This window comes from Rattus rattus, chromosome 4 (genome assembly GCF_011064425.1).
Source record: "Rattus rattus isolate New Zealand chromosome 4, Rrattus_CSIRO_v1, whole genome shotgun sequence".
NCBI lineage: Eukaryota > Metazoa > Chordata > Mammalia > Rodentia > Muridae > Rattus > Rattus rattus.
This window is the reverse complement of record NC_046157.1, coordinates 112629487-112641782: the sequence shown is the minus strand read 5'-3', so window position 1 is coordinate 112641782 and position 12296 is coordinate 112629487. Positions and strand designations below refer to the sequence as shown.

Genomic DNA, 12296 nt, shown 5'->3' with positions numbered 1-12296 from the left:
CTGTGTTGTCTTTATGCAGGAGAAAAATAGATGGGGTGCAGAAAGCCTCACACCAGCCCCCAGTAGCAGAATAGCAAGGGGAAGCCAGGGACAACTGGGACAGAGAGGTTGGCCCTAGTATCAGAATACTGAAAGGTAATTGCAGTTTTTGTCTGTTTTGAGCTCAAAGGGAGCTTGGGTGAATCCTGTGGTAGAGGACCTGGGTGGCCTGTTGAGAGGACTCTCAGCCATGGGACTGAAAGGATTTGCTCACAGGAAAAGAGAGAGTGAGTCAGGTTAGTGTGACTACTGCTCGTAAGCGCCTTGATGCTTTGGAAGAAGGCCGGAAGATAGGCTCTACAGTCCCCACATTGCCTGGGAACTAAACTTTTCCCCTTTGAGAAACGTGTAGAAGAAAACCGTCCATGCTAGGTGTGGTGGCACACACCCTTAATCCCATCACTTAGAGGCAAAGGCCAGTGGGTCTCTGAGTTTGAGGCCAGCCTAGTCTATGGAGCAAGTTCCAGGATAGACAGAACGACACAGAGAGACCCTGACTTGAAAAATTAAAAACAAAAAAACCAAACAAATGAAAAACAAAACCTACCCCAATCAGCATCCTGCCCAGCTCTTGGTTTTTGTTACAGAAGCAAATGTTTTCCATGATGAAAGAGGCTGTCTTTCTGGGTATTGTAGCCCCAGAGTGTTCTGGAGGTGGTGTGGCTCCTGTGCACTCAAACTTAGGTAGAAGCCATGGCTTCCGTGTATGGTACACAGTTACCCTTCTCCTACCTCACACTAGATAGGGTGATTAAATGCAATGTTGCTCCCCAACTCTCAAAGTGATGCCATTTTCAGCCTTTCACATTGTCTTCGATCCCAACCCCCAAGTCTTAAGGTGGCTCTGTTGGAAAAAACATTTATTTCAGTAGAAAATTATAGCTTTGCTCTTGTCAGAAGTGGTCTCTAAACATGTGAGTCAGTATGCACAGCCCCTCGGGCATTTCCTACAAAACTCAAACAAGGATCTGCCTGGAAGCCCAAGACACAGGGTGCTTGATGCTTGGCTGGTGAGAGGAAGGAGCTGGAATCTCTGGGAAGACATCTCTTACGTGATTCCTGGGTACTTGACCAATGTTGGCCCTTGGTCTTTTAAAGGCTTCAGCTTTGAGCCTTCCATGGTAAACAAGGACGAGTTGAGGCTGCTGGTGTTCACCGACCCGATGACGTTGACTATTTTAATGGGCGGATACATCCGAAGTTTAGGTTTGATCCAGTTCAAGGTTAAATAGTTCTAGAGAAAAGAGACACCAGAGTAGCCTAAAGTAGCAACTTCAGTGTGCTCTGAGAACTAATGCCAGAGTGGCCCCCACCTCTGTCCCTTCCCCACGGGTTGGCACTCACCGGAGCTGAATAGACGAATTTGAACAATATAAACCCTATAATCAGGATCACCACCAAGCAAATGATTTTGGAGCGGTAGCGTTTACAGACAGCATAGCAGAAGTTTTTAATAGGTGACCGGTACCACAGTAAAAAGGAGTCATTTCGCCTGCCCGTGACAGTAGATGCCGGGAATGGAGGGCAAGAGCAATCTTCAGGTCAAGTGATCGAGAGCAAAGGGCTTCCCTTTTTTAACCGATGGGGGAGCCCCTTATACTCAACCTTAAGTCTTATTTCTGATGTCAACTTAACCATGGAGGAGGAAGTAGCTGTCCCTTTCCACATGGAGGCCCACTAGCTACCACCCTATACCAAGGAGGAAAAATCTAGGCTTGTGCCTCCACCCTCCAGGGCCCTTACTCAGGAGGATGAAGTGTAGGGAACTGGTTGGGTTCCGAGTGGCCTTGCCCGGCTGGCCTGATTAGAGCTTCCTTCTCTGACAGCATCTCAAGGGTCATCTTGACTTTACCCTAGGACCACCAAAGGATGGAGCAGGGGCTGTTGCATCAGACAGTAGGGCAAGGTCATTTCAGGACCACTTCCTACCTCCACAAAGGAGAAGAGGTTTGGCTACAGCCCCCAGGACTTTGCTGGAGAGATCCTATTCACCAAACCCATTCCCCAGCCCCTACCGACAAACGCCACTTGTCATCTTCGTGGACCTGACAAGGCCACCATCCAGTTACATTGGTCTTCTTAAAGAGAGAGATATGCTTCTGTGGGGTAAAGGGCCATTTGGAGTCCGTCTCCATCATCTTGAGGGAGCATTGCCTGCTGTTCTTAGCCGGAAGGGGCATGTCTGATAAATCCATCTCCAAGACCCCTGAGCCCAGAGAAAGATTGTTGTCAGCAAAAGGAGTTCCTTATCCCTTGTTACAAAAGTTCCTTACATCTGAACCTCACCTAAGAAGTCATCTGGGTAAAAGAAGTCATTGTCCCATATCTGGATGATAAGTCGAGCTGGAAACGTCACTGATGTGGGATCCAGGCTCCATATGTAGTCCTGAAGGACAGTAGAAGGCTGTTAGAGGCCTGCCTCTTGGACATTTCCCTCAGATACCCACTGGTCCACTAGTGACAGACTATCAAGGAAGAGGGGTTCTGCCTGAGGACACATCCTATAACAGCCTGCAGGTCTCTGAAAGGAGGGAGAGATCTCTTGGGGCCTCAGACTCTTTCCCCTCGGCACCCTTTCCTTACCTTCTGGCTTTGGACGCATACCCGCTCCGTCGTCAGATAGTCCATGTTAAAGATGAACCTCCAATTGAAGATGGCCTCCCCAGTCAAGGAGTGATAGTGGACATCTGTCTTCTGAGCATCCTTTTCTAGCCCAAAGAGCCACCTGGGGACAGAGTCCTTTCACCTGGGCTCCTGGGTGTGGTCCCCATCCCCTAGACACAGGTGGTGGCAGAGGTGTTCCCCTTGGGAGCTCCAGCAGGGTAACAGAACCAGGGAACTAGGAGGCCCTCTGGAGACCTCCTCCCCGCCTGCCTTACCCTTTCACGTAGATATCACTCTTTTTGTCTCTACTGAAAGTCTCTTGGACCAGGTCCACTTCGGCCGTGCTCCAGATGATACAACGCAGTTGGTACCTGCAGCCACTGTGTTCTAAGGCTGGGATGAGGACCAGCCCCACAGCCACAAACAGCCTCGCTAAGGGAGGAGCTGCCCACGGGTCCTGGACTTGGGCAGTGAAGCTCCTTCTAAACTCGATTGGGAATTCCTGTTGCATGGGCTTGTGGGCAGAGGCACCCCGCACCCTGGGGGCTGAGCTGGAGCCCCATGCTCAGGAACTGAGTGTTAGCATACTCACCGTTTAGGCTTCCTGGGGCTGATGTTGACTTCTGGCCCAGGAGGCCCCAGCATCTTGGGGAAGATATCCACCCACATTTGTATTTTTCCCTAGAGTCAGAATGGATTTGCTGGTCGGGGATTGCTGGTCCCTTTGGACTTGAATAGTGTGGCACATGGACTGATCCACCACCCAGGGACAGGGCTTAGAGATGACAAGTGACAAGTATCACCTCCTGGGAGGTGACAGTGACTACCTGCCTGTTCCTTTAGGTTTTGGCTGGGAAGGCAAGTGAGTAAGGGTGAAGGATTTGGCTCGGAGAGCACCAATGGGCGTTGAGCTCTCACTTATGGCTGGGTAGTAGGGGAGGAGGTCATGCTAGACGGTTGGTAGGATCCGTGCTGGGGCTGGGCCTCGTGTTCTCACAGCATGGAAGCCCTAAGTAGAGGAAACTAGATAGGAAGGCCACAACCTAAGGATACTAAGTCAGCCACAAAGTAGAGAGTTGAGAGAGACAGACAGACCAACAGACAGATGGATAGACAATATGAGAATTAGTGGTGTAAATGGTAAGAGAAGGAAGGGAAAGGGTGGCTCCCCAAGCCGTGGGAAACAGGTAAATATGTTCTGCCTGTCAAACCACCTGACCCACTTAAATTTCTCAAAGTTGACCCATTTTGAGAAAGTCAGTTTAATGAGGATGGTTATTTTAAAATTTTCTCAACATAAGACTTGATGAATATAAAAGATTTATAGAAGATGAAGCCATCTTGATGGTGGGACAGTGAGGGATAATTAAGGTGCTCTTGGTGGTGGTGGTGGGGTGTCTGTGTCCCCAGGTTCACAGAGAAGACAGCCTGCAGTTAAACAGCCAGAACTGCGGTTTGTGTGTCTGTGCCCTCTGATCTGTGATACCACCTCCCTACACCCAGGAGAGCAAAACAGTGGCACTGATGGTTTCTACGACAGCCGAGAGCTTCCCACAACTGTCGTGAGGCCTCCATTTCACGGCCTTCCGGGTGTGAAGTCCTCTCCACTGGAGCATCTTCTCTGCTAACGTGCAGAGCATGCTTGGCTTCTGTCCGTGCACTACGTGAGCGTCAGCCTGTGGACTGTGACCCATATCTCCTGGTCCAGTCCAGTCCACAGGAGGCAGCAATAGCCTCTCCAGTCACATACCTGGTCGATACCTGGCTGGCTGTTACTGTACAGTGTGCGAGTCTCCACGTGCTCAGGAACCAGCCCCTGTGTGTTTAGGATGTACAGTGCCAGGCGCTCCTTCTTAGGCCCCAAATTCTCATAGGTAGGGGGTGTGGGCTCTGGATGGGAGACAGGCTCATGAAGTCATTAGTGTTCCCATCTAAGCACCTTCCCCAGCCCTGCCAGGATGTTTGGCTATGGTCGCCTTCTATGAGAAGAAAGGGGAAAATTGGAAAAATGTCTGTGGCTCTCTACCCAAGGGCAAACTGCCCTTCTCTCCCTCTGCCCCAGTCCTTACTAGTTCCCTGAGGCTACCCTACCCCTGTGCCGTCTGGAAGTGTGCTGGGCTCACCAAAACTCTGCAACTTGAACTTTTCCCCATTGTAGTAAATTGAATCTCCCTCAAGGTCAAATACGGGTGGAGGCAGCCCTTTCTGTTTGGCATATCGGTACAAAAGGTAGCTCGGGGTCATCTGATCCCTCCACTTAAAGGGCCCTGACCTGTGGGAATATGCAAGAGAAACAGATAGGAAGGAACAGGTCCTTCCCACTGTGTTGCGCTTCAGGCGAAGGTGCTAGAAGCATGAGCAGAGAGGCAGGTCTAGCCCAGGTCCCAGCTACTTCTCTGGAAGCCGCTTGCTTGCCGAATGGGTCCTCACTTACTTGCAGTAGGATTTAGAGAGCCCACAACGGGCCCCAAAGCCAGACAGAAGTCGGTTCTCAAGGTCAATAACTGTAGTTCCAATTTCATCATCAGCAGTAATTAGGTCAAAGTCATACAGCTGGATCTCCAGGTCCTTCTCCAGTGGGATGTTACAGGTGAGCTCATACATCCTAGAGACAAGGCATTGCAGAGTGGCTGTGAGCATGCACTCTGCTTGAGTGTCCCTGTTCCACCTCTTCCACCATCCACAGTGAACGTAGGCAGCGGAGCACAGGACAGGTTTGTCTACCCAGCATCCCATTTCCCTGAACATGGCTGAAAGTAACTTGAAAGTAAGATGGCTGAAGCATGGAGTGCCTGTCTTTGGGATCATCGGTTTATGGAGCCCCTAAGAGGCAATGAGATGCTGCTTACAGGGACCGTGGAGGCTCTGAGGGAATGCCTCTGCCTACTAGCACAGCATGGGGGACTACAAAGTAGCCATGGGTGACTGGGCGGCAGCTCACGTGCCAAAGATGGGGTCTAGAGTGTTGGGGTGGTATGAGTCCCGGCTGCCGAGTTTTGTCTGTCCCAGTTTCAGGATCACATAAGGGTCGCACTGGGAAGGAAGGAGGAGGGGAGTCAGTCAAGGTTGGTCAGGGAGGTGGGGACGTGGGAGCAGGCGATGCCGGTGGGGGTGGCTGGGTGGGTGTAAACAGCCTAAGGCACTGCATCACCGTGATTTGGGCATGCGGTGGGGGCCATTAGAGACAGATGGGCCTTTTTTTTTTCTTTTTTTTTTTTTTACCAGGCCATTGTAGTCCTGTGGCTGCAGGTTGATGGCTCGAATCAGGTACACTCGTACCAAGCACATCTGAGGGAAGTCCTTGATCTCAGGCCAAGCCGAGAACTGACGTGGAGGTTTAGGGGCATCTGGGTCCTCAGGAAAGGGGTAGATTCGGAAGAGGCCCTGGGGGTGAGAAGGCATTGGCAGTGCTAGGCTAACTTTGTAAAGTGCCCCCGAACCCCAGCCGCCTGGGTATAACTGGGGAAGGGGGCTGTTGGGCTAAGGGTGAGCAGCAGGAGTCTTCAGGAAGGGACCATTAAGTTTAAAGGGACACTGGGCAAAAGCACTCAAAGCTACTAGGTGTTCCCAGACTCTGCTGATGTCAGCTCTGCACACCCATCCCTTCAGGTTTGAACACATCTGTGTCTTTAGGGGACCAGCATGAGCCAGACCTGGGAGTCTGAAGGTCCTGCTTTCCTTAGTCCCTGCCTGCATAGACCGGTCTGTGTTGCTCTACTTCTGGAGCTGTTTCTCAGGCCCTGGCATCCTCAGGGATGTGCAGAGTGTCAGGGCTTTTATTAGAGACTTTGGGGACAGGTGGGCTACAGAGAGACGGGTAGCCAAATTAGCATAGACATACCTTGAATTCCCCTACCACAGGGCTGTCCACCTTGGGCTTCTCTTGGTAAAGTTTGAAGGTCTGGCAAAAGTCCTGCAGGCCCTGGAAGGCCTGAATGGTCTCCAGCTCACAGTCATATACCTGTAGGGGTGTGTGCAGGACGTGGGTTGCTGAGGAACCATTTGGGGAATTGAGAGGAAGAGACTACGAGCACCCAAGCCTTTCCCTCAGAGTTTGCCCTGTCAGGAGCTCCACTGTCTGCTTCAGATGGAACAGCTTTTGGAAGGGTCCCTGGTATTCTTAGGGGATAATATAGAAAGTCCCCCTCCTTTGGTAACAGATGAGCTACAGAGAGACAGGGAGCCAAGCTGCTATAGATACACCTTGAATTCCCCTATCACGGGGCCATCCCCCTTGGGCTTCTGGTAAAGTTCGAAGGCCTGGGAGAGTGCTTGTCTAACAGGATCCCTGCTCTAAGCTGAATTGGTGGTGCATGGCTGCAGTTCTAGTGCTCAATGCATGGCTGCAGTTCTAGTGCTCAATGCATGGCTGCAGTTCTAGTGCTCAGGCGGTAGAGGCAGGAGGCTCAGGAGATCAAGGGCATCTACATCTACCCAGCAAGCCGGAGACCTGTTTGTACTACATGGGATCTCATTTCAGACAAGGCAAAAACAGTTCTGCCATTTGGTAGTTCCCTGACAAAGCAAGGCTAAGTAAGTTTCTAAGCCCCTCCCAATGGAGGCTCTGTTCTACCCCTTTCCCAGGACCCTCCAAACCTTTAGGGTATGGTAGCTTTTGTAGTTGTACTTCAGGGACTTGTCTTCATTGCCCGTGGCCCAGGATAGCTTGCTCCACCAGTCCACGTCCTGCTCATACTCACCCTGACCGAGAAGAGGCCTTTGCTGGCTCTCAGGAGGGCTAGAGCCTACCCCACCTCCCTGAACTGATGGGGGTTATCCCTTGCTCCTTGGTCTGAGTCTGCTTTACCTCGTCTTTGCTGGAATTGAACCAGAACTTCTTGTAGACTAAGTCTAGGAACTGAAAAGTGGAGAAGGTTAGAGAAGGATGGGAAGAACAGGCTGAGCACGCTCACCCTGGCTCTTCCACCCCACCTCCCCATGGCCTTTACATAGGCCTTTCAGTTCAGATGGGATGGGAGGGGTGAGGGAGAGGAATTGTGCTTCCTAGGGTTCATTGTCCATCCATATGGACAGGATGCAGAAGTGCTCAGAAATGCAGAACCTCACACTATCTGAACCTGTGGAGGCAGAATCTTTCCTTCTCCCTTTCTCTTTCTCTCTCTCTTTGTCTCTCTTTGGTTGCCCCTCCCCTTCCTCATCATTTACTTAGGCAGTGATCCTCCTGCCTCAGCCTCTCAGTGCTGGGATCACAGGCCTAACTATTATGGCCCACCCAGCAAAATCAACTTCCCTCCCTCCGATATCTTGTGCTAGGTATGGAACTCAGGGTCTGTCCATGCTAGGCCAACAACCTGTCCCTCAGGGTGCATCCCTAGCCCTCGTCCTTTTGAGACAGTGTCCTGCTTATGTAGTTTAGGCTGCCTCAGACCTGCAATCTCCTGTCCCGTCTTCCTGAGTGCTGGAATGCAGGCACATAGCACTATGTCTGGCAGCATCTGAAGGCATTTAGGGATTGCTATGTGTTAGAATGTGCTGTTCTCGTCTGAGAGCTATTATCATGAAATGTTAGGGGTAGAGAGACTTGGGGCAAAATCTTAATAACCGGCAACTCTATCAGGATCCTTCTGGGGCCAGGGGCTCAGGTAAGGAGGTCTTAGTCCACACAATGCTTGTGTGTGTTCGTTTTCTTGATGCTGTCATCAAATACCTGACAAGAAGGGATTATTCTGGCTCAAGATATCATGGTGAGGTAGAGATAGGGCCGGTGCCTGAGACAGATGGTCTCATTGCATATGAATTTGGGAAGCAGTGCTCAAAGCCATTGCTCAGTTCTCTCCTTTTGATTTCATGTGGGGCTCCAACTCACAGGATGCTGCTGTCCAGATAGATTCACTGTGTGTCCTCCCACTTCCACTACTCTCATCTAGATAACCATCACAGCCATGCCCAGAGGCTTGACTCCTGGGTGATCTTAGATCCTGTCAAGTTGACAGTCACTGTTAACCATCACAGTCTCCCGAGTGTAAGAATCTAAAGTTCTTGAACCTTGGTAAAAATGGTGGTATATGTTAGCAATCCTGGTGCTGGGGAGGTGAAGACAGAGGGATCCCTTGGGCTGACTGGCTAGCCTAGCTTAATTAGCAACTTCTAGGCCAGGGAGAGACCCTGTCTCAAAAAGCAAGGTGGAGTTATGTCTGGCTTATGTGCACGTGCACACACACATACATGCACGCATGCACGCATGCATGCACTCGCGCACACACACACCACATGAACCCCACACACAGATGAACACAATAATAAAAGCAGATGTACGCTGGATGAATACCAGCAATCCCAGTACCTGGGAGGAGGCAAGAAAATTGGGAGTTCAAGGTTATCCCCTACCACGTCACAAGTTCAAGACCAGCCATAAATATATGCAGCCCTGTCTCAGAACTGCCTCCTAGCACCGCCCCCACTCAGGTGATTCTCACATGTAGACCTGACTGAGGACCAAGCCCATGAGTTAAGCCCCCTCATGGGAACAGTTTAATAGACAGCTCTCTACAGGGACAAGGTCGTTCACATAAAAGGTAAGGGAGAAGGTAGCCCGGGACCCTTACTCACGGTGTTAGGCTTCTTAATAGACAGTGCTGTGGAGAGAACATAGTCATGAGCCTCAGGAAGGGAGAAGCCAGGGCAGAGGGGCACGAACCCCACAAAGGAGCCAGGGTCCCACCCTACTGCTTTTGAGGACTTCCTGGAGAGAGAAGAGACAAGGGCATGGTCCCACTAGAGAGAGAAGAGACAGGGCAGGAGAAAGGATCATACTTGGCAGCTTTACAGTTGTGTAGTTGAGAGACCAGGGGTCACAGAAATAGGGCTGGAGGAAGTCAATGTTGGCTTGACCGACCACAGTCTGCTGGCCATATGCCTGGTTGTCCAGTACTTTCACCACCAAGGGCTGTGCGTGGGACTCCTCCATAGGCATGAACTACAAGCCCAAAGAGGGGAACGTGAGGCCCTTCCAGGGATGGAGACTGTCTAGCCCCCACCCAGGGCCTCTTACCACCGTGAAGAAGAAGGTGGATGTAGGGAAGTTGGGATTCTCCTGGAAGTTGCTGATGGGTTCTGTCCTCAGGGACTTTTCCCCACATTCCAGCAAGAGCTGGGGGTAACGCACATTCTTCATGTTCCGAAGGCCCCAGGCCATAATCTGTCAAAACCAGCGCAAGGGGCAGACAGTACCTCTTAGTTATGGCGCGCGCGCGTGTGTGTTTGTGTGTGTGTGTGTGTGTGTGTGTGTGTGTGTGTGTAACTGGAAGTGACATGGGGCAGGAAGCATGGCAAGGTTAGGAATGAGGCTCCCCCAGGTTGCTTTGCCCTGTGAGGGGACAGGCTGGTTCTCAAGACTTGCTGCTGGCTGCTCTCTCTGTTAAAAAAGTGTCATCTAAGCAACTGCTGAATCTGCTACTCACCATCCCCCCCGCCCCCGCGCCCGCCCTGCCCTCCACACTGATAAGTGGTAAACCTGCTCACTGCTGGCTTGCTGGCTCCAGACAGTTCTTAGACTTTGAGGTCCTGAGGCTGGCTGGCTGCCTCTAGGGTCCATAGTAGCAGATGGTGCTCAGACTTTTGAAAGTCCTTAGGACATTTAGCTTAGCACTGGCTTGTGTCCAGACAGCTCCATGACCAACCAGTGACCTGGCACCCTGTAATTTCTCTCTCAACTGACAAAGAAATTTCTATACTCTTCACAAGACCCTTCTTGGGGGCTGAATGGAGGCCAAACCACATCAGTTGGTCTCAAGGAGTCACTAGCTCCTGGACTACTTGACTATTGTCTGACAAATCGAACACAGCACAGAATAACCAATGTGGGGGCATCCATTTGGCCTCAAGCAGGGATGGACTTAAATCGTGGTCTGTCACTTAGTCTCTGATCACTCTGTCTGCAATATGTCATCTCTGAGCCTCAATTTCTTCCCCAGGAAGCCAGTCCCCGATGCACAGGGGTCAGTACAAGAGGGTCCCAGGTCTCCTGCCAGCTGCCTGTCTCACCATATTGTTTAAGCCTCTGCCCTCGATTCTCTTTTGAGAATGTGTTCTTAGGCTTCGTGAACTTTGGGCCAGGTTGTCAGAAAAGCCCCACCGAGAGCTCTAGGTTGCTCTGGGAAAGGCTTCTCCCTGCTCACCTCTCCTCATCTGTACAAACCTCAATGGCCATCATTTTCACGTTAGGCCGAATGTTCTTGGGCAGCATGTAAATCCCGTTCTTACAGGGGACACTTAGGATTGGCAGATGTAACTCTTTCAGCTTCTGGAGGGCAGGAGAGGGAAGTCAGAGCATGAGGCCCTGGGAGCTGGTGCTGCTGCTCCTACCCCCACCTAATGTGTCCCAGAATCTGTGGGTTGGAGTTGGAGGAGACTTAAGTGAGAGGTTGGCCAGGTTGACATCACCAAACCCATCCTGAGCCTCAGACCTTTCATGAGGGGAAGGGGAGGGTCCTGGTGTTTGCAGAAACCTGCAGGTGGAGGTGGGGCAGGGATGGGCATGAGCCCTGATCTTTCCATCGTACCCGTGTCTCTAAGATCAGCTCACAGGATGCCAAGATCTCACCCTCTTCCTCTCCCAACTCTCTTACAAGAGGGTGCCACCTCAGGGGGGTAAAGACCCAGTCTTGGAGGCTCAGCCAGACGACTGGGGGCCACATGCTCCGTCCCCACAAGATCTTGTTTCCCTAGAAGAGAAGGGAGCTCATGGGATGTAGAAGACCAGGTAGGCTACTAGCATGGGCTTCTGAGGAGGAAGGGGGCTTGCAGTAACACACATACACGGCCTCTGAACATTAGCCTCGCTAAATACACCAACACCTTGTTCTAAAATACACCTCTATCCCAAAGCAAGGCTGAGGGGTAGGTCTTCCTCCCTCAAACACAGCCTGCTGTACCCGTGAGTCATGTTGCCACAATTCTAGTGCCACAAGTGGGGGGTTCTCTCTGGTATCTCTGGGGTCTTCAAACAGCAGAAGGTGCTGGAAGATGAGCGTCTGGGACCAGGTCGGAGCTGCAGAGCTTTTCAGGGTCTGGGTGCACAAGCTGTAGTTCAGGAAGACCACTTGGATGAAAGACTCTAGATCATGGAGGGAGGACAGGACGTCACAGCTCCAAACTGCCAAACGAGGTTCTCCTTTCCTCTGTAGACGCAGCCGTTAGACCTAGGAGACTCGGGACAGGCAGCCCCAGCAGCTGCTAGCTCTTGTAAAGTACAGCCCTTCTAGAATGAGGAGCTGCAGATCCTGTGCTTGCTCCACAGACCAGGGGAACCTTTGCTTCCATCCATGGCAATGCCATGCCCATGGTGGTTCAGCCTGGCTTTCACAGAGATGGAAGAGGTCTAGGGATAAGCTTTCTCCTTACTGACTGCCCACAGCAGCAGTGACTGTCCGTTGAAATGGCTGGTGATACTCAAGGGACACAGACCTCAGCAAACATCCTAGATCCCTGCCAGCCATTGCTTATCTTCCATAAACAGTGCCATTAACAGGACACAGGAGGAATAATCCACTCACCTCCTAAATGGTTCTATGGTTCTATCTATCCGATTTATTTTTCTTTTGTGTGCATTTGTGTTTTGCTTGCGTATATATCTGTGGGAGGCTACTGGATCCCCTAGAACTGGAGTTACAATTGTGAGCAGCCATTTCAGT

At 51.3% G+C, this 12296-nt stretch overlaps 1 protein-coding gene across 1 annotated transcript in view; it reads right to left on the bottom strand.

The window, feature by feature from the left end:
* Positions 1-884: 884 nt before the first annotated feature.
* Fer1l5 (fer-1 like family member 5) overlaps positions 885-12296 on the bottom strand; it is a 52077-nt gene continuing 40665 nt past the window's right edge. Inside the window, exons 32-53 of the mRNA XM_032900919.1 lie at positions 11538-11719; positions 11166-11327; positions 10802-10906; positions 9656-9802; positions 9418-9580; positions 9214-9239; positions 7451-7501; positions 7240-7344; positions 6485-6604; positions 5866-6027; positions 5585-5676; positions 5078-5248; positions 4767-4915; positions 4394-4533; positions 3236-3324; positions 2919-3014; positions 2623-2764; positions 2326-2425; positions 2055-2245; positions 1783-1892; positions 1384-1531; positions 885-1273 (exon numbers count right to left, since the gene is read on the bottom strand). Coding sequence (XP_032756810.1) covers positions 1088-1273; positions 1384-1531; positions 1783-1892; positions 2055-2245; positions 2326-2425; positions 2623-2764; positions 2919-3014; positions 3236-3324; positions 4394-4533; positions 4767-4915; positions 5078-5248; positions 5585-5676; positions 5866-6027; positions 6485-6604; positions 7240-7344; positions 7451-7501; positions 9214-9239; positions 9418-9580; positions 9656-9802; positions 10802-10906; positions 11166-11327; positions 11538-11719 — 2837 coding nt within the window. The 3' untranslated portion in view covers positions 885-1087. The remainder of the gene's footprint in view (positions 1274-1383; positions 1532-1782; positions 1893-2054; positions 2246-2325; positions 2426-2622; positions 2765-2918; positions 3015-3235; positions 3325-4393; positions 4534-4766; positions 4916-5077; positions 5249-5584; positions 5677-5865; positions 6028-6484; positions 6605-7239; positions 7345-7450; positions 7502-9213; positions 9240-9417; positions 9581-9655; positions 9803-10801; positions 10907-11165; positions 11328-11537; positions 11720-12296) is intronic.